The sequence below is a fragment of the Sylvia atricapilla genome, chromosome 26, assembly GCF_009819655.1.
Source record: "Sylvia atricapilla isolate bSylAtr1 chromosome 26, bSylAtr1.pri, whole genome shotgun sequence".
In the NCBI taxonomy this organism is placed as follows: Eukaryota; Metazoa; Chordata; class Aves; order Passeriformes; family Sylviidae; genus Sylvia; species Sylvia atricapilla.
In genome coordinates, this window is record NC_089165.1 from 272,966 (window position 1) to 299,436 (window position 26,471).

General features: G+C 47.3%; 1 protein-coding gene across 1 annotated transcript; it reads right to left on the reverse strand.

Moving 5' to 3' along the window:
• TMPRSS9 (transmembrane serine protease 9) lies at positions 1-26,283 on the reverse strand. The gene is given in 20 exon segments (XM_066336393.1): positions 1-424; positions 903-1,039; positions 1,553-1,818; positions 2,130-2,301; positions 2,946-3,062; positions 3,151-3,508; positions 4,005-4,141; positions 4,840-5,111; positions 6,536-6,707; positions 7,419-7,734; positions 8,962-9,098; positions 9,275-9,549; positions 9,766-9,938; positions 10,537-10,631; positions 10,923-10,964; positions 12,075-12,253; positions 12,682-12,749; positions 13,034-13,161; positions 23,547-23,655; positions 26,221-26,283. Coding segments are annotated over 20 exon segments (3,378 nt in total). The 3' UTR covers positions 1-262.
• Positions 26,284-26,471: the final 188 nt, after the last annotated feature.

Consider the following 26,471-nt stretch of genomic DNA (forward strand, 5'->3'; position numbering starts at 1 on the left):
ATTTGGCCAGGTCTTAAGATGGGACAGGCTTAATTTATTTGTAGAAAAGGTCTAGGATTTGTACCTTTCTATGCAAAGCAGTTATTAAATGCCTCGGTGTAACAACCAGCAGGTCACACAATACTGGCATTTGCTTAATACCTGCAAGGCCATCTTCACCCCTTTGCAACATCAGGAAAATGTATAGTAGCTGTGGGGTTAGTGTATCCTCTGGCAGTTATTCCTCTTGTTCATTGCCTTCCCTGAGTGATGAAATGCAGTTTCAGAGCTTGAGGTTCTGCACAATCCAGCCCTGGACAGCTGTGACTTTGGTGTAGACACCAGGGAAGTATGGCCTGGCACAGCCATAGCCCCAGCTTGTGATTCCTGCTAGAAACCACTTCCCTGAAGGTTCTTTACATGCCAGAGGCCCACCTGCATCACCCTGCAGAGAGAGGAAAAGGATCCAGTGTCAAGCCACAGGCAATGCAGCTTCCTCAGCTGTGAAATGTTCTTTCTCTCTGGAGCATGGGCATTTGCTGTCCTGTTCCCCACTTCCCCAGGAGTCCCATTACAAGCTGGAGGACAGCTCAGTGATGTACCTGCATGAACAGTTTGAGGGGCTAGAGTTCTGGAACATAGAAGAGTGTGTTTGGAATTACAGTAGGGTCATGGAATAGGCTCCATGTGGTCTCTTGCTTAGCATTACTTCTCTGTGTATTTCCCTGACCTGTCACAGGTTAGTGGGGCAAAGTAGCATGTGTATGCAGGACGGACATGGATAAAAGCAGCAGCCAGTTGATGGATGGACAGACAGCTGAGCTAGGGGAGGCAGGGCAGGGCCCTCGTAAGAGAATATAGTCTAGGGACTTGGCACGAGCATGCTCTGTCCCAGCCACAGCATTTGCTGCTCTTGCACTCACTGAACAGCTGTCGACGGTGCCCTGTGGGAAACCAGCACACAGCATCCTGCTGCTGATCTGGACAGGGTAGAACTTTTTGCAGGCCTGGTCTCCAATCATGTTCACTGCTGCTTTTTGCAAATGCTTTGACATTAGACCTGAGGAGATAAGTATTGCTGTTAGCAGGTTGAAGAGCACATGAGAAACAGCAGCATGTGAAGCAGTGGGGTCTCTGCAGCCTTACTTGCTTGCCAGAGGGAGAGACCTGCTCTGGGAAAGTGAGTCACGCCTGGTTCAGCAGAGCAAACACAGGAAGGTCCCTTGCATGTGTAGTTTGTCAGGCAGCTTGGCTGACCAGACACAAATGGTATTGGGGTGGTCCTTGTACTGCAGGTGCACAGCTGGAGGAGCTGCTGTGGGGGTGGAGAACACAGTGGCTGGCATGTAGAAAGTTTGGGAAGGTTCCAAGAGGGCAGAGGTGTGATAAAATGGAGGAGTAGTGTGCATGGTAGTGGTGGAGGAGGTGATCACACCAGGGCTTGCCCAGCGTGGTATCCTCTGCAGTGTATGGCCTAGGATGGGATTGCTTGGGGTAGTGGTTTGGGAACTGTAGATGTTTGGGGTTGCAGTGTAGGTGGCACTGAGCTTGGCCATCATGGATTTGGGAGTACCTCCTTCCTTTGTGGAGCCCCAGCCTGTGATGAAGCATCTGGCCCCTTCATGGAAGATGTGAGAATTGTCTGGGAGACATATAGGTCTGATGGTCCTGCTGAATGTGACAGGTGTGCTCAGTTCCAGTAGTGCCACATCATAGTCTAGGCTGTAGACGTTGTAAAAAGGGTGTTTGTAGATACGGAATATTTTCTCCATTTTGCCATCGATGCCACTCAGGAAGGGTGTTCCTAGAAATGCCACCCACATTTTGGGGTCACTGTAACTGCAGAAAGACAGTAAACCTGGCTGTTAGGAGCATAGCTTCACAAGGAGGGCCATCCCTCCACTTGTGAGGCTGGCCACACCTTGGGAGGTCAGGACCCCTGTCTCCAGAACGGTGGGTGTACTCAGGCTTTGCTCCACCCATTCCTCTTCACACTTACCTGTAGGGGCATTTCTCTGATAGGGGTGTGTGCTTCCTGTGGGGCACAGCATCCCAGCCAGGGTGCTGGACCGCAAGGGAGGGGAAGGGCAAGTCGGCTGATGGAACTGAGGCAAGAGCCAGCTGACTTAACTAGTTCATCTCAGACTTACATGTCAAAGCAGTGAGCTGCAGAGAGCAGCCACTGGTCAGCAATAAGGACAGCCCCACACTTATGCTCCTTCCGCTGAAGCCAGAGACTGACTTGCCAAGGCCATTCTCCTCGAGCTGCACTGCTGCCACCCACGATCTTGCTGAAGGCCAGAGCAGTTGTTAAGCCACAGTCTGGAACAGAGGAAGAAGCACTCTGGTTTTAAGTAACCATAAATAAATGACTGCCTGCCTTCCATAACCTGTGCTGTGGGAAAACCTTCTGGGGGAGCGTGTACAGGGCAGTAGGATGTGATGAATTCTGTTCACCCAGCTGTGGCAAGGCTTGACAGACAGGTATATTTTGCAGACTTGTTATCACAGATCAAGTAAATAAGTAAATACGTTCCAGGGATGTGGTATGCAAGAAGCGGATATTTGGATGGACTGTCTGAGCTATCACACAACAAGGAATGTGCAGCCCAAAGTGCAGTCCCAGGGATGACAAGACACTTTCTGGGCTGCCGTGTTGTGCAGAGCTGTCTTGCCACCTTGTACTACCAGACTGACTGGCCAAAAGGCCCATGTGCTGGGAAACCTAATATCTAGCAGAGTAGAAGAGGCTGCACTCTCTCACAGTAAATTTGGAGCCGGCTCATCCAGCTTTATCTTGTTTTAGGCTCTGGCAGAGCAAGTAGGATCTGTACCACAGTGGGCTGGCCTAGGTCCCCAGTGTCTGGGCCCAAGACAGCCAGTGTGAATATGGTGGGTGCCACTGTGGAGTCCAGGTCATGTAGAGTGCAGCTGGCAGCAACCCCAGGCTACAGAGGAGAACTCACCACAGTTGCGCTCATCGAAGCCATTGCTGCAGTCCACAACACCATCACATTCAGGATTTTCTTTTCCGATGCACACCTTGCTGGAACACTTGAAAGTGAGGCTGGTACAAGGCACCACTGGAAGGCAAAAACCCATGGCCTGCTCAGTACCCTCTATGCTGGAGGCCTCCTGCCAACATGTCAATGAATCAGTTATCAGTTTTACCTGGGGTTTGGGTAGGCTTGGCAGTCTTGGTCATTCTTAGAGCTGTGGACGTTTCACTCATATTTGTGCTCATCTTTGTCCCCAAGGTGGTTCTGCTGGCTGGACTTGCAGGCGTTGTGCTGGGCTGGATAAAAATGGCTGTGGTAGAAGTTCTAGGGATGACTGAACTGGAAGGGATGCTTGTGCCACCACTGGGCAACTGTGAGATGGTGTCCAGGATCCAGTCTATGAGTTTGGTAATTCTGGAGTACACACCAGGTCTCATAGCCTGGGCACAACCAAATCCCCAGCTCACAATGCCAGCAAGGTAAAACACTCCTGGGGTCACCTCACAGGCCAAGGGCCCACCGGAATCTCCCTGTGGAAGAAGCAAGGCAACAGCTGCTTAGTCCAATCAGGTCTACCCCTCAAACACACCAGAAGGACTTAACCATGTCCAACTCTTTTTTCTCCAGCCTTGCAGGTCTTTCTGCTGTAATGCAGTGTGTATGCAGGGCATGTGTGTGCAGAAGTTGAAGCTAGGGTTAGTGGCTCAACCTGGCTTCTGTCAGCACCTTTCCATATAGCTGCCACCAACTGCTACTGACTCACTACCACAGGAGGACACCTGCTTCATCCAGGATTTGTCTGGCCAGACAAAGTGGTGGGATGTTGATTTAAGTAATTCTCAACTTGGTGGAGCTTTACTTTTCTAAATCTCCAAAGTAGTGGGTGGAGTTTTTGTGCTCAAGTACATATGAATTACACAGCTGGATTAGAGAAGCTCAGTAAATATTTCACAAGGATCTGCTGAAGGCAGAGTTAGCCCAGCTTTCTAGAACAATCTACAGAGTAGAGAAATCCCACACTTTTACCTGGCATGAGTCTACCATCCCTTCCATGAAGCCAGCACAGATCATTTGGTCAGTGAGGGAGAAGTTGTAGAGAAAGTTGCACGTGTTCTGTTCTATGATGCCCACAGATGCTTTCTGCAGGATCTCAGGCTTGGTGTCTGCATGAAAATCACAGAATTAGTGAGTGCAGCAGAGGGAAGGAACTAATGGCTTTTAGACTGATTCAACACATCTTTTGGGGAAACAGGCTCTAATCCACATGGGAATTAAGTTCAATATAACCTGTTTTTTCTGCAGCCCTGAACCTTGTGGCTCACCCCAGGGTGCAGTTTCGTGTCTGTGCTAAGGACTCTGCACACAGTTTTTGTTCCATGCTCCTGAGAGTTTGTGGGCTTCTTGTCAGCTGAACTTCTTTGGTAGCACATGTACCACTGTCAGGCCTTCTCCCTATACCAGGATCTTTGCTTATACTCATTGCTTGGAACATCTCTGTGACTGAGAGTGGCTGCTGTGGCTGACATACCATCCTGCCAGAACTCCAGCAGGCTCTGAGGCAAGTGCCTGACACTTGCTTAGCATGGTAGAGCTATTGAAGGCAGTCCAGCAGGTTTCTCCTGGTTCCCACCAAACTGCTCTCTCCATTTTCTTCTTTGCTGATGACTCATAGGTAACTTAAGGTAGTGCTCTGGGTACTTTAATTCTTGCTTATTCTTGTGTTTTTGTCAGTTTCTGACTGTCCCTGTTACTGACCCCTGTCCTATACATTCCCAGGACTGTGGGTCACAGTGGCACAAGCTTTGCTGCTCAGGGTATCACTGTTTCAAGGCAAATCAGCAGGTAATGCATAAATGCTTACCGTTCCCTTCCTGGAGGTCACCCCATCCAGAAATGAGGCATTTGTTGCCAACAGGAAACTTTTGCACGGCAAGAGGGAGGCACACGGGCTGTATGTATTTGTTGAAGACAAGTGGTCTTGCCAGTTCAAGTACAGCCACATCAAAGTCCAGAATCATGGGGTTGAAGAGGGGATGTAGGATCACTCTTGTTACATTGACTTTAATTGCATTCTCATCTGCTCCATTTAGTGATGTTGTTCCCATATAGGCTTCGATTTCTTCTGTCATTGTCCTGCAAATACATAAACCTAAATGTGCATACTCACATGCTTACGCCTGGCATGAATTCTGACATTGAAACTGCAGACAACTTTACATGATCAGCATGCAGCAGGGCAGCCCAGCTGAGTTAGGCCCAAATAACTGTTTCCAGCAGTGGCACCTGTTGGATATTACCTGGAGGAGCAAATAAATGTAATAATAATCCTCTCTTCAACTTCAGAAATTTGTGATTTCAGGAGTGTTCTGGCACACAGGTGGTGTCTCTGTATTCAGTAGGTCTTGCTGGATTTTTTGGTTTTAGTTGGATTTTTCTATAGCTGAGTTTTATTCTTTTTTTTTTAACCCCAGGTGAATTTTTAATATTCACTTTAAGGCATTTATTTAAAAAATTGCTTCCTTTTGATTGTTTTCCACCTGCTCTTGGTGATAATTTGGTATCTTAAAAAGACCGTCAAAAGGCATTCCCTAAACGCTTTGTACCCTTCACTATTGTACAGTCCTATCAAACAGTGCCTTCCCATTAGTTGTTTTTTTCCCCCCAGGTCTAGTCTGATCTATTTTGTTGTACTTGCTATGTATTCCACACCCAGCTCATCCCTGAGCCTTGTGTACACATTCACGCAGTGTTACTCCTGCCCTCCCTGTGATGTTGGAGCAGTCGGTGTGCTGTGCATTACCAGCAACATCCCGCTCATTTCCCTTGTTTTTACTGCATTCCTATGCTCGTTAATGGTCCCTGCCACAGGACTGCTGCTCTCAGGGCAATATTCACATGTTTCTGACCTCTTGTTTTGAATTGCAACAGCTGCTGGAGACACATCCTCATTCACAGACAGATGGCACTGCTGGTTTTGATGTGTGCTCACATTTCACACTTGCTTACCTTGCATTTCACTTGCTCCTTTATTGCCCAGCTGTTTAATGCATGCGGTTGTCTTAAAACCCTTCAGAGTTAGTGACCCATCTTTTCTACCTTCAGGAATTTATTCTTGACAAGCATTATCATCTTGCTACTCCTTTCTTTACCTAGGCTACTTATAAATATGGGCTTGGGTTCTTGAAGTTTAATAGAACTATGCAGGATTGAATTGACCATTTTCCCTTTACCAGCTGACCATGCGTCTCTGTTTCATATATTACAGGCAATTTTTTAAGGTTAAGTTTATTAAAGAAATTGTTTTGTGGCACCTTCTTCCACTTTTCTTAGATGTGTTGTCCTTGCTTCCTGCTCAGGCTGCTTTAACCTTTCTCTGCCTCATTCCAACCTCCCCACAAACTCCTTTTTACTATGAATATCTAGTTATAGCAAAAAAATAATGTCCAACATGTGTTCTTGATTTCCATTTCTTGACTCCAGTGCCACATTGAGTTTGGCTGTGCAGCTCTGTGCTGGTGGGCAGGTGAGCTGGAGCAGGGGAAGGGATGGGCTCTTACTCATTAAAGCAGTGGGCTGCCGACAGTAGCCAGCGGTCCCTAATGATGGTGGCTCCACAGAAGTGTCTTGAGTCTTCTTTCAGGCTGACTTGCCAAGGGATCTCTCCTCTGGAAGCATCTGTTCCTCCCACAATCTTGCTGGGTTTAGAGAACCCAGGCCGTCCTCCACACTCTGAACAAAAGTCAAAGCATGATTTGTTAGTATTCCTAGCAGAAGACAAGCAAGGAGAAACTTTGCTCTCTCTAACCAATAAGCCTTAGCAGGGACAGGTTAGTGCTGAGGTGTGAGACATCTACCCATGCCCTGCCAGCTGATAGCGGCACTGCCTGATGGTGGCCATATACAGCTGGACTTTCACACACACTACTGTTCTACATCTTGTTCTTGGCAAGTCGTCACTCCTGGGCCTTTCTTGAAGGCAGAGTAATCAATAGCTCTGTGCCTCTTAGCCTTGCCATTCCAGATAAAAAGTTTACTCTAGATTTAGAAAAATACCCTTCATCTGCATCTCCTTGCAAAGCTGCTGGGAGGGCTCCTTGAAGTGGACAGGTCGTCCTGCGGACACCTGCCCTCCTTCCCTTCAGGGAGAGATGCGTGGCTGCTGTGAAGGGGCAGCCATCAGTTTTGAACTGCTGGGAGCTCCTTAGGTGGCAAGCAGAAATAGGTGATCAACAAGTCAGATGCTGCTGTGCCTTAATGACCCATTCTGGGCCTGCCAGAGCAGACCAGTTACACAGCAAGATTACACAGAAGCAAAGGAGCACATGGAACTGCAAAGGTACTGAGTGACTTTGCCAGGCTGCTCTGGACTGAGCCAGGTTCTGTTTGGACCTGTACCTGCCACTCTGCCTGCAAAGGTGCACCTGCTGCGGGTGCTTATACCTTGTGGTCTTGCTGCAGTCACTGGCCTGCTGGCAGCTGGGGCTGGTGAGGTGGTAGGGGTTGCTCTGGTGGTGGTGTTGACCTCTTCAGCACTGACCATGTTACTGTTAGTCCTGAAATGTACTGGAGGAACAGTACGGACTACGGAGGTAGGGAAGGCAGAAATAGCATCCAAGATCCAGTCTCTGAGTTTCGTAACGCGTGTGTAAACCCCAGGCCGTCTGGCTTCAGCACATCCAATACCCCAACTCACAATTCCTGCCAGGAAAAACCTGCCAGATGGTTCTTGGCAAACCAGGGGCCCACCAGAGTCACCCTGCAAGAAAAGCCAGATGGTGAGCTCTCCCTGGGTATGCACTGAGCTTGCCCTGGCCACCCTCAGCATCCCTCTACAAGCTGGGGTCTCTCTGTCAATGTGTGTCCTAACTCGCTTCCAACCTAGTGATGAGTGGAGCATCTCTATGCTGGCCTTTGGGTGTTCCTCTGTGTGGGCACACTGTCCTGTTGATACACAGAAGTCTTGTGCCCTTTATTTGACAGAAGAACAAAGGACGCTTGGCAAAGAACAAAGACGTAAAATCTAGGATTTAGCATTTCTAAGCATTTCTTCGGCTTTCATAATTTGTTAAACCTCATAATGGTTAATCCTAGAAGCCCATCCATACACAGCGGGATGATGGGTGTTCATTGCCTGATACAGAACCCAGGGAGACCATGTTAATGTTTGCATCAGGTTTTCTTGATTTGGTCTATGGTTCCCTGGTCAGTTCTTGGTTATTGTGGGGCCCTGTGACTATCACTGATGGACATGTGGTGTCTGTGAAGCTGGTAATGCCTTCTGAGGATGAGATTGCTCTAGATCAGTAACAAAAAAACAGATGGGTCACATTCATCACCCAAACTTGAATCTTCAATTCTTGGCCCCTTCTCTGGTGTTTGTGCTGTATTTGGTGCAGAAATACGAAGCACTTCGACCAGAAAAGTGCAGATTTGTTTAGCTGGTTTCTGTTGGTGTGAACGGTCCTGCCAAACCACAGAGACAGACATGGAAACCACAATCCTCCTCCCATATCAGTTCTCCTGTCTCCATACTATGAAAGGCAGGCCTGTCTCCAGCTGACCATTTGCAGTCCCAGGATGGATAAAGGCTAACTAAAAAAACCACTCTGTTGTTCACCAAAAACTGTTGTGTATGTTTTAGTTTCCACTGCTGCCCTTTGCCTATCTGGATTTTGATCTGAAGACATGTGTGGAATATTGGTAGGCCCAGCCCTGATGACAGCTCAGGAAGAAGAGAGAAGTAGTTAATTAGCTGAAAAAGCCCCTAAGCAACAGTGCCCTGCTCTAAACAGTAGAGAATTTATCCTCATTTGTGTTCTTCTGTAGTCACTGATCTGTGCTTGGGTCCAAGGCAGGGTCTCAAACCTCAAAGGGAAACAGTGACCATAGTGTCAGTTCTGCTTCTTGAAGTGTCACTTGGTGCATACTGGGAGGAAAAAGCCTTATGCAGGCAGGTGTGCTGTCTTCTCTGGGCAAAGCTTACCTGGCAGGAGTCAACTTTCCCCTCCAGGTAGCCAGCACACATCATCCTGTCTGTGAGGACATGGCTGTAGAGACTGGAACATAGGTTCTGGTCTAGGAGCTCCACTGTTGCTTTCTGTAGGAACTCGGGTTTCACCACTGAATGAGAAAGACACAATTGTGAGCTCAGTGCAGGGAGCCCTGCACAGGATCAACAACTCAGGGTACAGCCCATCACAGCTGGCCAGGGCAAGGTCCAAGTTCCCTTCCCCAATGCCTTCTGCCCTGCTCACACCCCACCATGTCTCCTCTGCTGCCTGCCATGCTTTGCTTACAGAAATCCTCTTTGAGGTAGCCCCAGCCAGAGATAAGGCACTTCTTGCTGGTGGGGAAGTGATGGCCAGCATCCGGCAGGCATACGGGCTGGATGTACTTAGTGAAAGTCACAGGTCTCTTCAGCTCCAGCACGGCCACATCATAGTCAGCTGTGTCAGCATTGTAAGAGGGGTGTGGGATGATCTGTGAAATGTCCATTTTCACTGCACTGCCATCAGACCCTCTAAGAGAGGTGGTCCCTGTGTAAGCTGCCCACATGGCTGGGTCCTGGAACCTAGAGGAGAGACAGTGGGGGCTATGTGAGCCTGCAGTCACAACATTGTCCTGCAAACCCAAGCAGTCTCCTGCCCATCCTGCCATGTACTCCAGGAGTGATGGAAACTCCTAATTCTCCCTGTGATGGGGCAGAGTGGTACAGTGGGAGCTTGAGCAGATACGGCAGTTTTTGGAACACGGATGGAGGGTGGAAGGTGGTGTGACACAAACTTACTCAGTAAAGCAGTGTGCGGCAGACACCAGCCACTTCTCTGTGAGGATTGCAGCACCGCAGAAGTGTTCGTTGTTCTCTCGAAGGCTGACTTGCCAAGGGAACTCCCCTCTGGATGCCTCTGAGCCTCCGACTATCCTGCTGGCAGTCTGCATGGCAGGGCGACTCCCACAGTCTGAAAGGGAGGCATCAGGCCAGTGCATCAGGATCCTGCCACTGCACCCCAGCAACACACTCTTGGGGGCAAGTGGGAAAAGCTGCTTCATCTTTGTGTGTGCTGCTGGCATAGGCTCAAGCAGCAGGGTGGTACTTGGGATGTCACAGGGCAGCCTTTAACCCGCAGGCTTGGGAAGAACAATACAAAGCACTGGGCCATTACAGCACCCTCCCTGAAACTCTTCCAGAGCAAGAAACTGTAGAACAGCATCCTGACCAGTTTGACGAGCTCAGCTACTGCCTCATGATCAGCTTCCAGCAGCTCAAAGGTATGTGGCTCTTGTCCATTGTGCCAGTCCATCAGGAAGGTGGACTTTGTCACAACCCATCACAGTTAATGGGACTAAGGTGTTTCCAAGACACAGTTTCCCTCATCCTGATGCAGCCATTTACAATTGGCTTGAAAAGTCATGTCATATCTTTGGCTCTCTTCAGTACCTGAGAGCCAATGGTGTCCCACCTCTCAAGGTCTGCCAGCAGTGGGTTGTGGCTGGCCTCTATGTACAGGAGACCTGCTGTGGGAGATTCAGCACAGCCTCTTCCATCAGAGGCATCAGCACAGCCTCTTCCATCAGAGGCATCAGCACAGCCTGTTTGGCTGTCACATTCAGGGCTTTCTTTTCAAATACTGCCTGTGTCTCAAGGGCAGCTTCCTGGAGACAGTGAAGCCTGAGTCACTCATGTCTTCTGCAGTCCACACAGCAACTCTCCCCTGGCTTCCCCAGGGGCAACCACCACTGTATCCTTGTTCATCTGCTCCCTGGCTACCCCAGAGTCCCTGGATGATGGTGCTGGGATGAGAGCAGTTTTGAGTTTGCAGGCCCCTGGGCCACCAAGCTATGAACAAGAAGGGCCCAAGCACCTTTTGTATCTGTATCCAGGCTGCTGGTGAGGAAGAGGAGGAAGAGGCTGCAGAGTGCAGGTGCTGGCTGTCTGGCTCTTACCTGATTTCAGTCCCTGTCCATGGGAAGAAACCTTGTTGGGACCTGGGAAAAAGAGGAAGGAATCAGGATCAGCAAGGGCAGGGCAGCCCAGCCTCAGGTCCTGGGGCTGTGTCAGTGGGCTGGGGCTGCACCTTCATCTCCTGCCTGGTGATCTCTTTGCCCACCTGTGGCCAGTGTGAGGCAGGGCCCAGGTCCCTGCTGTGGACTTCTGCTCTGCCAAAGGGAAGGGGAGGAACAGCTCCCTACTGCTCTGCAGGCTTTGGGGTGACTCCACATGTGGAGAGAAATTCCCAAAAGCTGTGGCAGTGAGCTGCCTCTCAGGAGCAGAAGCTATGCAAAGCTGTTTGCCTAAAGCCAAGAAGACTCTCAGCACCTTCTATTTTGGCAGCACAAGACTCCCAAAGGGACCCTGCCCATTGTGGCAGAGGGTGCAGAGGGGGCTGCAGAGGAGCCCATACCTTCTTGTTTCCCAGGCTCATGTTTTTTTAAATTGGCTGGACCTGGAGTCCTACAGTCACACACAGCTCCACAATCACAGAAGGAAAGGAGAATTTATTGGCAGGTGGTTTCAGAGAGTAACTCAAGTATGAGAAACAGCAACCTGAGCTGTAGTTATTGCTACAACTCTGAGGTCTGCCTAAGGGCTGCTGTGCACAGGTAGGTACAGACAAGCCAGCCGTTAACCTCCTGGAGCTTCATTCCTTGTCCCTCAGACTGATTCCAGGAAGAATAGCTGCAAGAAAAGCCAAAGCAATTGCAATTTATGCTTTAGGTTCTGTCGTTGCTGTGGGCCCCTCAAGCTGCTCATGCAGCACAGAGCAGCAGGTCAGCATTAGTGTTGGAGGGGTATTTGAGAACCCTGAAAATGTCTGTTAAGCAGCAGCCAAGATACTGCCTGGTTTCTGCTGCTGTCTGGTGAAGCTGGAGCAGGTGGGAGCCAGGCAGATAATTTTATTCATTTGCTGGGTGTCTGGCAGCACCCCCATTTCTAACATTGCTGATGGGAACAAAGCCTTGACTGGACATCCAGAGCTAAGCCCTGCAGCAGTTTGGCTGAGACTAATGGTGGCTTAGCTATGTGACCTTGGGTGCCAGCAGCCCCAGAACAGGGCACCCTGCTCTGCCTGCCCAGCAGTGGCAGGAGGGCCATACCTGTGAGAGAAGCTGAGGAGATGGTTCCATAGGCAGCCAGGGAGAAACCCTGCTTGTGGAGGGCAGCTGCCAGCCCATGCCTGAGAGCTTCCTCCTCCAAGGTAGAGCTCAGGGGCTGGGAATCCTGGGGGGTGAAGAGGAGGCGGAAATGGACGATCACACTGGAGTTCCCATTCCTGCTGGGAAACAGAGAATGAGCGGGGACCTTGGCTTCATGATCAGTACAAGGGACAGGTTCCTGTACTAGCTGTCTACAAGGAACTCAAAGGAACAAATCTTATTCTTAATATTTGATTCTTAATAATTTAAGGTTTTTCTGGAGATGTGCTCTGGATTGAAGTGGTCATTTGAATTTTTTTTTCCTTTGGCCCAAAGCTGTGGTTGAACAAAATTGTTTTCCTCTGCCTTTCTGACTGCATTTCCAAATGAAAGAATCCAGAACATTGTTGCAATCCTAGATGAAAATCCAGCCTTGACCAAAAACCAGTTTTCCTTTGTACTAGCTTTGAACAAGAGCACAGGTGTGAGTTCAGCTTCTTGGTGAGGCTTGTCAGAATGCACTGAAATGTGAGCTGCAAGGTCTGCAGAGATACCTGACTACACTCACCTGTAGCCCAGGATGGTGCAACCAGTGCAACTCCAGTTCAGCTGGGAGTCCTGGAGACTGGACAGAAACTGCAAAGCAAAGAGTGATGGTCACACCCTTACTGTACCCCAAGGAAGTGGGAATAGATGATGCCTGGGATTTTGCTGGAATGTGGAGCTGTTGATGCATGGTTTCGTCTCTTTAAGCAGAAGCATCCATGTGCAGCTCATATGCAACCTTTTTCCCACCCTGGCTTTTAGGGTGTGAGGTACTACATCCTTTTTTTATGCCTTATCTCGTTTGCAAGGAATAGGTCTGAACACACATTTCCCATTCCATGAATGTCTCTCAGGGCCCTGACAGATCAACTCACCAGCCTCTCAAGAGCAGGTGTCAGCACCCTGTAGTAGTCCGAGTTCTCCATCTGTAAGCTGCTGTTGAATGGGATTCCTTGCAGCTCCACTGTGTGCTCAAAGCTGGCCTCTCCCACGGAATGGCAGGCTGCCAGAAAGGGAAGGTGTCTGTCAGATGCAGCTTTCCTCACGGCTTTGCAACATGGATATCATCATGTCCTTCAAACACCCTATTTTTAACAATTTGACCATCCCTGACCATCCCAGTTACCCCAAGGGTGCCCCATAACTGGACTGGGATACCCTACACATGTGCAGTAATAGCATTTTGAACTGAACTTGTTTGAACTTGAAAATAGTGGATTTTTGTCAAGCCTGAGACAGAAATTCATGAACAGATGGGTTCAGCCTGGCAGCCTGAGATTGGCCCTATCCTTGCAGGAACAGCCTTGGAAAAGTTCTGCTGGGTACTGAAGCCAGCTCAGAAACTGTGACTGTGCAGGTGGGATCTGTCAGTCATGTCATGCTGGGCTCCTTACCAGTGTGCTGGCCTGAGGTGGCATCTGGCTGTGAGGCAGCAGAAGCAACAGGAGGGAGATGGAGGAGGGAAGGAGATGGTGGTAATGCTCTGGAGTGGGACAATAAAACAGGCAGTGCTCATGGCTGCAAGTGGTTATAATAGGAAATGGCAGAGGCAGCAAAGTGACAAGAAATTTCAAAGTCACAGAGAGAGATTACAGGATAGAATCATAGAGTCATGGAATTGTTTAGGTTGGAAAAGACCTCTGAAATCATTGAGTCCAATCATTCCACTAGCACTGTCAAGGCCATCACTAACCCATGTGGGGTTAATGCTGCAGCTACATGTTTCTTAAATTGCTGATGGCATTGGGATTCTACCACTGCTCTGAGCAATCTGTGTCAGGGCTAGAGAGCTCTTTCAGTGAAGAAATTTTCCCAATATCCAATCTTAAACTCCCCTGACCACCTTGAAGCCTTTTCCTCTTTCCTGTCTGTGTGCTCTGGGAGCAGAGCCTGATTCCCACCTGGCTGCCCCCTCCTCAGGGAGTTGTAGAGAGCCAGAAGATCCTCTGTGAGCCTCCTTTTCTCCAGGTTGAGCCCCCCAGCTCCCTCAGTGCTTCTGGTGCTTCAGCCTCGCTCTGTTCCCTTCTCTGGACATGCTCCAGCCCCTCAATGTCTTTCTTGTCATGAGGGGCCTAAAATGGAACTCTGTCTTTGAGGTGGAACCTTACCAGTGTCCAGCACAGGGGGACAGTCACTGCCCTGGTCCTGCTGGCCAGACTATTGCTACAACAGATCAACATCCCACCCAGCTTGGGTTGTCTGTGAACTGAATGAGGGTGCCTATGATCTCCTCATCAAGGCCATTGATAAAGATATTAAACAGAGCTGCCCCCAAAGAGGCCCTGAGGAGCACCACTGGTCACCAGTCTCCAGCTGGATGTGACTCCATTCACCACCAGTCTCTGGGCCTGGTCATCCAACTAGCTTTTACCCATTGAAGAGCACACTCATACAAGCCATAAGCAGCCAGCTTCTCCCAGAAAATGTTAATGGGGAATGGAGTCAAAGGCTTTACTGAAGCTGAGGTAGACCAGATTCAGACCCTTTCCTTCATCCACTAGGCAGGTCATCTTGTCGTAGAAGGACATCAGATTTGTCAAGCAGGAAAGGAATAGTATCATGAGACACTGAAGATAAAATGCTCCAAAGTCACATATTGAGAACATGAGCTGACTACAGCCCTTGTAGTTTTTGTGCATCATGCAGAAAGATGTCTACATTTTGTCCTCAGTAGGAGAATTTTTGCTATAATCAGTGTAGACCACTTCTCTTTTGGAGCTGATAAACTGAAAGAATGTACCTGGCTGCACACTCACCCAGCAAGATCCCCAGGCAGAGGGCTGTTGTGCTGCCCACCACAGCAGCAGCAGCGGTTACCTTCCAGCCAGCAGGCCCCAGTCTCCTTCTCTGGGTGCCTTGCCCTGGCTTTATCTGGTCCATGATTTCTGAGCAGCTCTGCAGATGGGCACTGCGATTAAAAAGAAGAGAAGGAAAATGATAAGACTGGGATGAAATCTGTCATGCCAGCTAAGGTTACCCCAGAAGCTTCAAACATTGCATTGCCACAACAAGTAAAAGGGCAGATGTGTCCTCTGAATGTGCCTTAGGCTGCAGGTAAGAGATTCAAGTTGTAGGACCTGAACTCATCAACCATAGTGGCTCCTCCCTGCCTGGTTCCCCTTCTCTGTCTTCCTAGGAGGCCCTACTGACTGGTGGTGCCCATTGTGTTTGTGCTCACAATGGCCATGGCCAGTGGGAGCATGAACCAGCCTGATGCTTTCATGTCCATGTTCTGTGCAGGTTTTGGATAAATATTGAGCCAGTGTCCCAGCAGCACAGAACCTGCCTGGCAGCACCCTGTACCTGCTTTTCTGCAGGCAGTACCCCAGGCCTGCTTAGCAGCAGGGTTTCAAGGTCCTACTGCCCACAGTGCCAGGGTGAACAGGTACCTCAGCTCTTAGCAAGGGGCTTGACATCTTGGCTTGCTCCTTCTGCCTTAGACATCATTCCTTATAAAGATCCTAAACCCAGCTAGTGTCACTAGGGGATGCTTTGGTGCTGCTCAGGAGTCATGGAGCTGCAGTAACAGGTAGAACAGTTGAGCTGTAAAGTTCAACATTTATCTCAGAGTAATCTTACAGGTCTGCAAACATGACTATACCGCAGTCACATCCTTACATGGACATGAAACTGCAGTCTGAATAGACAGTTGTGGAGAGAGACCTGCCTGGGACTCTGACTCATGAATGGACCAGAGCTAATTGGCACTGAATACTTCAGAAATCAATATCTGCTCCTGCTGGACCATTCTGACCTGGCTATGGAAGTCTTGGCATTAGGCTACTTACATCCCCAAGGTGCATGTTATATGGATTAAAATTGTCTAAGTAATAAACCTCACCTTGTAGTTGTTTATGAGGCAGATTCCAGGGTGATGTTTCATATAGCCCAATACTATTCCACATTTTTTGCAGGAATTCTGGAGGAATTATAAAATCACAGTGGGTGGCAAAGCCCACTACAGCATTTAGCTGAGAGCTTCCAATGCCTAGTAATGGAGAGCAATTAATATGCCCTTTGATTACAGCTTTGGTGCTACCCTGATGAGCAGATTCTCCTTCCCTGTGGCTAGCATTGGCACTGGTGCTTCTGTTATTTTACCTCAAGTGGTCCTGCACCAGAAGCAGAGCCCCTTCATGTCACTTTTCCTGCCCCCACCTTTTCCTGGCCTTTGCTAGACTGTTTTCAATGTGTCAGTGCTTTTCAGGCACTGAAGATGCCCAGATGGGATATGGTGCTCCAAGTGTGAATTCAAAAATGCCAGCAATAGAAAGAGTATCTGTCTTGGGGATTTTGTTGTTGTTGTTGTGGGGGGTTTTGTTTGTTTTTGTTTTGTTTTGTTTTTTGTTTTTCGTTTTTCTCTCTGCAGTCTTGCTAGTATGAGCCAGACTATATTTGGCCTTTATTTGCACATTATCCACAATTGGGTATCACTAGGATGAAAACCAGCCTGTTATTATATTCAGTAATTACATCATTCAGACAAGTTAGTATCTGCAACAAGCCTGATGAGACAAGCGACACTGATTTCCTGTGTTCCTAAAATGTATTAAATTACTGTATTAACATTTCTCCCTCATAGGAAGGAAGAAGACACACAGTCCTGTTCAAACTAGCAGGCTGAAGTTGTCTCAGAATTTGTGGGGTCAGAGCGGAAATCCACAGAAGTCCAAAGGTCCAGAGCTCCTCAGCTTCAGAGTGAGTTTTTTGAGGACTCAACCTCTAACTGTTGGGAAACTCAGATTTACAGGAGACACCAGAAAAGCCTTGGCAAGGCACAGTCACCTCTCAAACTTACTCTGCTTGATATTGACAGTGTCAAGAGTATAAAACCCAGACAGCTCTTCCTTCCTCGGTTCCAAAGTCTGTCCTGCCGAGGGACATCTACCCTGGTCACTTCCTATCTGCTCAGACGGTGTTGTGAAAGTTTGGGCTGCCACAGCACCGATTCCCTACTGCTATAAATCAGACTATGACTTCAGAGAAGCTGCAGAGGAGCAGCCTTTTCTAATGTAAATGCATCCAGCAATGAAAGGAAGAGAGGAGGAAAGGGACACAGGGAGAAGCAACTCCCTGTTTCAGAAGAGCTTTTCAGTGTTTTCCAACAGGCGTCAGCAGCTCTTTAAACCGAAGCTTCTAGATAAGAGATTTTAGAAGGTCACTTCTTTGTGAAGGCATCAGACAGAGAGAAAGGGGAGAGGAAGAGAGAGTCTGTCCAAGATGCCTCTTTTTTTCTAGCAGACATTCAAATATTCTTTTTCAGCTGTAACTGAGCTAGGCACAGGTCAGCACTGTGGCCTCTGGGTTCCGCTAACAATGTCTCTGTTTGACAATTCAGCTCTGGCTAAGGGGAGACAAGTAGGAACCTGTTTTCCAGTGGTCCTTGTGGCCTGAATACATACAGATGAGGAATCTCTTCTTCCCTCTTTCGGTAGGTTTTGGAGTCACTGTTCCTCTTTCAGTGTGCTGAATGTGGGCACTCAGAAATCTAGTTCAGGTGTGCTGACCAGGGCAACAGTGGACTTCAGTGGACCTCAAAGGTAAGACACATCTGAAGAAAAAATACCCAACCAAAAACTATTGCAGACAAAATTGGCTCTGCCTTATTGGGTTTTTTTGGGATACAATCTTAGTTGTATGTAAAAGTCATACTACAACAAAAGGTACTTGGAACCCTAGAAAGAAGTTTGTATTAGTGATTGCAGAGGCATTTTAACTGGGAAAAAAACCCTATTTAGAGAGAAAAAAACCCTTTCTACTTCCCAAACCAATTAAAACTTGTCTTTGCTCTCCTTTTTAGCATAAGGAAAGTATGTTTTCTTTTGGTGTCAGTGGTGTGAGTTAATAAAGAATTAAAATGTAAATGGACATGTAAATGGAAAGCCCATTTTGCAAGACCAAAATTGCAAAATTGCAATTTTTTTGCTGAAAGAGAATAAGGATCATCTATAAATGCATAGTGGAGATCAGTGGCAAGAATCTACACACAGTCAAAAATATTGTGGCATAAAAATCAGATGAGTGAAAGGTAAATTTTGTTGGTGGGACAGAAATTAGGAGAGTATTAACAATCATGAGTTTCCAATAGGAATATTGAGAGTAAAAGCACATTAATTTTTTTTTGTCAGCTTATAATTGTAAGTGCTGTGAGAGCAGGGTGTGGGGAACTCTGACCTAAGAGAGTCCCCACAGCAGTGGGGTGTCTTTTCACTGTTGCATTTTAGCAGAGGAGGCAGGTCTGATGTGTAGCACAGTCAGTAAGAGCTATCCTGCAGACTATTACCATCTCTGGTTGTCCTGAGGATCTGCCATGGTGCTGGGAGGTCACCACCACCCCTGCTCTGCTGCTGCTTGGCAGCTCAGGGTTTGTTTTCTCCACAGAAATCTGAATTTTGCTCTAGGGCAGCTTTGAGTCATTCCATAGGATTTCCTTGGAGGGTGGATTTTATTTCTCAGCTGGTTCAAGTAGGGAAATTGTAAAATATAAAGTTTTATAGTAAAAATATTCCTTTACCCAGTTAGACAAACTGTCACTAACACTCACTCTTCTTGTCAAAGAGGACAAGTAGCATGTGTGTGTGATCTAGTGTGTGTATGTGTGTTTGATCTCATTTGTGTGTGTGATCTCATGTGTGTGTATGCACGCACATTTGTATGTGAGAAAACTCACGTGCAGCATTTTGGGGGTATATCACCTGCAGGACCAACAGAGGGACAAGGCAGGGCCCTGAGAGAGGCACCCTGGTTGTCTGTCTGTGCACCTGCCACAGACCCAGCCTCACCAAGGCAGGTGTCTCTCCAGCTTAGGTGATCCCATGATATAGTCACCTGCAGGATTGGCACAAATTGTGCTAGTTCCTGCTTCAGGTAAAAACTATCTTCTTGCTAAATGCCACAGCTGCTGAATCTGAAGCATATTGGTGACCGCCCAGTACTGTGCTGGTGGCTGGCCAGCAAAAGGGCTGGTTTTCTTTGTTCATCTTCACATACCCTTTCTTCCACTCCTTGGTACTCTCTCTTCCTTCATGTCACCATGAGTACCCCTTCATGTTTTCACTTCCTGAGGCCTTTTCTTCTGCCTTCCTAGCCTTCTCCAGTTTCTCTCCCCTCAGAACAGGAGTGTTTACACTCCTCTCTTGCACTGCACTGCCCCAGGCTTACTCCTGCTCTTGTCCAGCTTCTCCCATTCCCAGTCCGCCAGCCCCTACTAGCAGCCCTCTACCAAGGGGACATAAGCTGATGTACCCTGCTCTGAACTGTTGGCCAGAGGAAAGAAAGACAGGGAAGAAACACTGGTACCCATGTTTTCAAAAGTCAACTTCATTTACAGATAACAAATGCAAGGAAACCCTGATCTCTCCCATGGTGCAGTGCAAGAAAACCATTCCTGCACCCTCATGCAGCTCTCCTGATGGTGAGTCTGGGCTGCTCTGGGGTCTTTGTGCTGCATTTCTGTATTCTAGCATGCTTGGTTTCTCCCCCACACTGTGATGATAAAGGGCAGCCATTATGCTGCAACCATTTCAATAACTGAGTGTTAATAGAATATTTACTTCATCCCATAATAGGGTAGTGTGGCTCTTAGCACAGCAGTAGAATGTCTACTGAGCCTTCAGACACAGAGGTTGTAAAACTGTCTCATTGTGACATGTATATCCTCACCCAGATAGAGCCTTTGCAAAATGATGGCACAGGTATGAAAAACATGCCGCTTGCTCAAGGCAGACCACAAACTCAGCAGCAGATCTGCCTGCAGCATCAGCAAGTAATGAGCCCGTGGCCAAAGGCAAGTGAAGGACTATTGATTTTATCACCAAGACTTGTGGCACTTCAGAGGGGGAACACAGCAGAAGCAGGATATTTCTAGAGGGAGGTAGCCCAAAATCAGAAAGCAGACTCCAATATATCTCACTTGGTAGGTTCATTATCCAAAATCACAGCCACCAAAAGTACAAACCTTTGGTGATAGATCTGTCACCAAACCATGAGCTTGAACAGGACAGAGAGGACACTTACTTGCTGTAAGTGAAATGAGAAGCATGATCACAGGAGATAAGAGATCTGCTAGCAAACAGATCTGCTAGCAGAGCAAGGTGGTGGAAATAGCTAACCTCAAATATCTCTGTTAAAATGGAGTCAAGCCTAGTGATTTTTCCTTACAGTTGGAAATTTAGTTGTATTGAAATGAAGCTCAGAACTTGTGGCAGCAGCTACTGAGAAGGGTAGAATTGGGGAGTGGATTTATAACCAGTGGTATCTATTAGGTTGTGATGCAGTGCAAGGACATGTCAGTCTGGAGAGGCCAAGAACTATGTGCCAGTTCCTCCTTATGGCTCACTCCTTCTGAAGAGCACTCCAGAGAAGGGAGTGTTGGAATTTATCCCAACACTGTTGCTTCCTGGTGAGCCCATATATTTCCCCTTAAACCTTCTGATGAGAGGATCTTACATAATGAAAAAAAAGCCTATGTAGAGACAGCAGCAGCTTATCGAAGAGATAGAGAAACAGAGCTCTCAACATCAAAGGCAAACCTGCCTATGACCAGCAGACACAAGTTTGGCTACATGGTCTTTTGTTTTGTGTGATGTGAGCTTTGCCTACCACATCACTGGTTTCCTGGACCAGCCAACACTGTATTTCTCTAATCCTTTTGCTTTAAACCCATCTCCAGCTTCTATAATGGATGTATAGAGCATGTCCATGTCTCCATCTCTCTGTATGTTAACGTTTAGAAGCAGTTTTGCTGCACTTAAAAGGCTAAACCCTACTTTCAAGCAGAAAGAAACTCTTGTCACCTAGGAGAGTGCAGATTGAGCTGGACACCTCTTGTTATTAAGGTGAGTGAAAAGCCCTGACACTGCAAGCTCCTAGACCATGCACAGCCTTCAAGTGAGCAAATCTGAATGCCTCTGCCACTCAGATCAATGAGGATCCCAAGTCCCTGCTCAGCTGCCACACTCATCGTGGAGAGGCATCTGGTTCAGCTGTAGTCCTGCTCCCAGCAAGCCAAATGACACTGTGTCGGCCTTGTTTATTGTCCCTCTTGGTCTACAAATGTCTCTCAATTTACAAGTAAGAAGATCCTTGCCCTGCCTGCCAGCTCAGCAGTCTCAGCTGGGGCATGACAGACAAGCTGAGCTCCCCAGTGCTCGCATTATCAGAGGTAACAAAGGCTCTAACATCACTTCCACTTTGGAGACACTCAGCCCTAAGCTCGTTCTCTGGTAACAAAGTACTGGGCAGATTTGTACCTGCAATTACTTCTTAAACTTTTAGCCATGGATTACACAATAAAATAAAGGCAGCCTTGACCCCCCCAACTGCGCTGGCTTGAAAACTCAGTACAGATAGTAAATACTGAATACACATAGGGAATATCCAGTAAGCCAGGAAATCCATGTTTGTCTGGTTACTTTCCACAATAGAAGCACTGTATAATTTGATACTTTTCAGCTCATGAATGGCCGAGAAAAACTCACATGGTTAATTCATGGCATTTCCTTCACTGACATTCACTCGCCTCCCTTGAACACTGCCTGGCCCAGTGCAGAGTTGGTAGGAGAAATCTTGGTCTCAGTGAAGCTGATGGACATACTGGGACTAGAGGTTCTTGGAGGAATAGGGGCTAAAGCAGAGGTCTTAATTTTGCAAATAATCACATTTTATTCTTTCTTACCAGCTTACATACATTAGAAGCAATGTGTAAATTACATTTTTACCTAGCTTCAGCTGTTACAGATTTTCAGGTAGGCATTAGTGTCCACAGATACAAAACCCCAAAGCTACCCTGAAATGCATGCTCCCTCGAAGGAAAAATTCACACAGAGAAACCAGACAGTGATGAAAGATGTCAGTCAAGCAGTGAACTCACAGCACCAGAGTCAATGAGAGGCCGCAGAGTGAAACTCTCTGTGTATCGATACTGGGTAGTGCCACATGCTAAACTCCAGCACTGAAGCTGTGTGACCATGCCAAAACTTTGGCCAGCCCTCCTGCCTGAGGAGACTCTCCCCGAGCAGAGGCCCCAGGAGGCAGGGACACACGGCCTGCTCAAGTCCTGCACTGGGTGCTGTTGCTTTGTGTGACATCTCCTTACAGGGACCTCCCTTAAGCAGGATAAGTTTCTGTGCCGGAGATCTTTGCAAAGCAGCCTCAGGGCTTGAGGACAAGCAGGTGTGAAGCAGTGTGACTCTTAAGCCCTTCCCTTCAACTATGGGAATAAAGAACTGTCCAGCTACAAAAACATTTATTTAAGCTCAAATGATGGTGCCATTTTAAGCCCATAGATGTTGTTTTGCCTAGGTCAAAGCTGCTCACCGCCACGGCTGCTTCACTCTTGTATTTCCTACATTGATAATATTGGTTTTTTCAGCATTTGGGTTTGCATTACCGTCAGTTACTTTTTGGTTTAAGACTTTTTGTTTTCCATTAAGTACCTCGAGTTTTCTTTCTAGAACATTTCCTAACTTGTTATAGCTTTCAAATAATATAGACCATTCTCTGCATTTGGTTTCCAAAGTGTTTAAGAAACTAAGATGTTTCTCTTAACCAGTACTTCAGAGAAGAGGGTCTAGAGGTCACTTTTGACCAAGGCTCATCCATTATGTCACACATGTTGCTGCTGAACACACACTGGTTTAACAGGCAAAAGATGAAATGTGCTACAGAAATACAAGTGCGGGACACAACTGGCAGAAGGGTCAAACTTCCACAGACGTTCCAAGGAGAGCCCATTTCTGTAGCCAGTGGGTTCCTTTGGTCCAGAACAAATCCCCTCCAGCACCACCCACCTGTTCGTGCAAAGTGCTCCCAAACTCCCCTGAATCATTTTAGAGTTACATGGAATTGAAAAACACTAAAAAGCAATCCAGCATTACGTAAGGAAAACTACTTAGCCATCAGTGACCAAAAGGAAGTACAGAAGTTTTTTCCATCTATTACTTTCAATAAAAGGTGAGTTGAGCTGTATTCCCCACAGGCAATAAATTCAGAAACAGCCTATTTCCTCAGAGCCAGCAAAGCACGAGGAATTTCCCCAAGCAAGGGGGAAAATCCAGCCTGGAGAAGCAGTTTCAAACTGCAGTTCGTCTGAAAATCTGCGGGTGCAGGCAGCAAACCTGTCCGACCCTGATGGAGAAGCAAAGAGGAAGAACAGAAGGAGGTGGTGAAGAAAGAGGAGGAGGTGAATAAAGAGCAGGAGGAGGAGGGCTGCCTGAGCCCCCGGCCGGCAGGAGGGATCGCGCTGGGCGCTGGGGCGCGAGGGAGCGTCCGGGGCTGGGTGCAGCTGCAGGGAAAGGTGCAAGGCTTTCTCTTTCCATCTGAGCCAAGAAAGCCCGGCACCTTGAAGAAAGTAAAAAGGGCTCCTAAGAAGGAGCAGGGACTACTCACCTGCTTTGCTTTTCCCGTCGCCGCCGGGCGCCTTCCCCGGCAGCTCAGCCGCCCGGGCCCGCGGGGCGCCGCCGGGGGCGGTGAGGCACTGCCGGAGCTCTCGGCGGAGCTTAAAGGCACAGGCCGAGAGACAGGAACTGTTCAGCCTGAAGAGCTGGTTTGTCGATTTCACTGAACTTTGGAATTAAGAACTTTTCAACTCCAGCCCCCCCTCGGCCACTCCCCAGCTGCCTGCGTTGGGAACTGAAGCAGTGATGCCCCAGCTCCTGCTCTCCCCAGTCATGAGGCATTCCTGCAGGTCGCTACCCCTCCAGCCGCAGGACATAGAGAAAAACAGCTCCCTGAAGTGTGGTGGTTCATACCCACAACACTGAATTTCCCCCATCACCAGAACTTGGCAGCCCTCACACGGAAGCCACGAGGATGGTCTGTTAGCCAGCACTGGCCCATGCACACAGAAACTGTAAATGGAGCAGTATTCCCAAAAAAACCCTATTAATTTGCTCAGTCAGACATCCATGGCCCTTCCAGTTCATACTGTATTTATCATCCTCACAATCCCTGTGTTAGAACAGCCTAACTGCCACACAGGAACAGGCAGGCATTACCCAACACAGCCGCAGCAGAGGCCAAAGTTGGACAGAGTTCCTTGTGCTGAAGATATTTAAGCCCACAAGCGACCCTTTTGCCATCTTGAAAGGACAAAAAGTACATTAAAACCTGAGAATTAGTTTTGCTTTAGTCTGAATTTTGGTCTGCTGCTTGACACAGTCATCTCTCATTCAACAATCTCTTCTGTCCCTAAGTAGCTTCAACATTAACAGCAAGCTTCAGCAGTTCACGTGTTTGATGGCAAAGCAATGAAAGAGCATAGGATTCTAAAATTATCATAGAGTTGATTCTAAAATTATCATATCTCTGAAGTTGATTTTGTTTAGAGTTTATCCTTTAATTCCTAACATCTGCTGTGCCATGGATATCTCCAGACTGAGCAACAGCGACTGAAACCTGTTTTAGGTTTCCTGCTGAGCATCAGTAATGAAGACTTGGCTGGTTACAGAATCACAGACGGGTCTGAGTTAGAAGGGATCCAGAAGGATCATCTTAAGAGTCCATCTCTTAATTGAATGGCCCATATGAGGATCAAATCCAGAACTTTGGTCTTATTAGCACCAAGCTAATAACTAGAAAAATGCTGCAATCTCTGAACCTGAATGTTTGTCTGAAAGGAACAGGAACTGCTTGTGGTATTCACTGGCTCACAGTCAGACTGTGAAAGAGCTGAGTGAGGGATTGACACCCTTCTAATAGTTCATCAGATACAGAGGATTTGCCTGTATCTTTGTGTGAATGGAGACGCAAAACTACATAATCAAAGCCCAAAAGTAGTAAGGGGAGGAGGACTGCAATAGGACTGAAATAAAGGAAGAAGCCAACAAAATCTATAAGTGGTCAAATAAGTAAGAAATTAGGAACAGCAGTTTCTGCACTCCTGCTGAAGGGGCTGGGAGCAAACACATCAAAGTTAAGTGAGAAGACAAGTCACTGTGGATATGATCTCTGGCAACTCAACAGGGGCAGTTGGGACCACTCTTGTCTCTTATGTTTGCTGCACGTTTAGTCACAGTGTGCAGATGAAATGAACACTGCACTAAAGCAACATAATACTCAAAATTTAATAGAACAATCAGGAAAACATTGTGGTGCACCAGAAGGATGTCATATTTTAACAGTATTTAGCTGGTTTGCTACATCTCATGTTGGTATGCTGGAAAATGCTGTGCATGGGATATGGAATTATTTCCTTGATCAAGAAAATTTCTAGATGCAAAAAACCGTTAGGAGAACTTTACATGAAAGGATTTCGAAGACTGTTCACTTCATTTTGTGGCCCAGGAAGATCCTTTTACTGAGGGAAAAAAATGAACGTGAGGTTAAATGCTTGTGTCTCCTCGTTCTTTCCCTGTGGTGCAACAACTAGAGAAATGGAATGGGGACAGAAACTAGCTTATGAAAACTGTTTAGAAATGAAGAGCTTTTTATTATGAGAATCCCATCCTGACACATCAAGACATATGCCACATAATCTGCAGCACCACCCCCAAAAGACATTATAAGTGCAGATTTCCTTGTTTAATTTTCTTTATCTGCACTGGGAAGAGACATTTTTCATTCTTGAAAGGGAAAAAAGTTGGTTTAATTAAAAAGATTGGTTGATTTAATTCAATTTGAAATCTTGATTTCACAGTGATAAACTAATCAAGATATAAGAGAACATAGGTATAGAAAAGAATAATACTTGCACTAACTTTATGAGACACATTTGAGAAGATTCTTTTTAATAAAATTAAATTCTGCACTATTCATTTTTATAAATATGCAAAACTGATGCTTATGTGGCTTTCTTCTGCTAGAGTTTCCCTCTCTTTTTTTCCTCCTACAGAAATATCACAGAAATATTGAGTGACTCACTAATGTCTTATTAATTAAAGCTGCTTGAATTTCAATGGAATTGTTTTGAGAGTATGCAAGCATTGAACAGCTCTGTAATGGCCACAGAGTTGTGCCTTTTCTCTATCCCCATTCAGGTGGTACAAAGACACAGAATAAATACACTTTTCATTTGGACTTCTGGAGGTTATTTGGAATGGATTTATCACTTGAAATGCCTCACTTGGAGCACTACATCTACCTGTGGGGTCCTCAGATCAGGAAGGACATGGACCTGTCGGAGCATGTCTAGAGGAGATGCTCCAAGGGCTGGAGCCCCTCTGCTCTGGGGACAGGTTGGGAGGGCTGGGGGTGTTCACCTGGAGAAGAGAAGGCTCCAGGGAGAGCTCCAAGCCCCTTGCAGGGCCTAAAGGGGCTCCAGGAGAGGGACTGGGACAAGGGATGGAGGGACAGGACACAGGGAATGGCATCCAC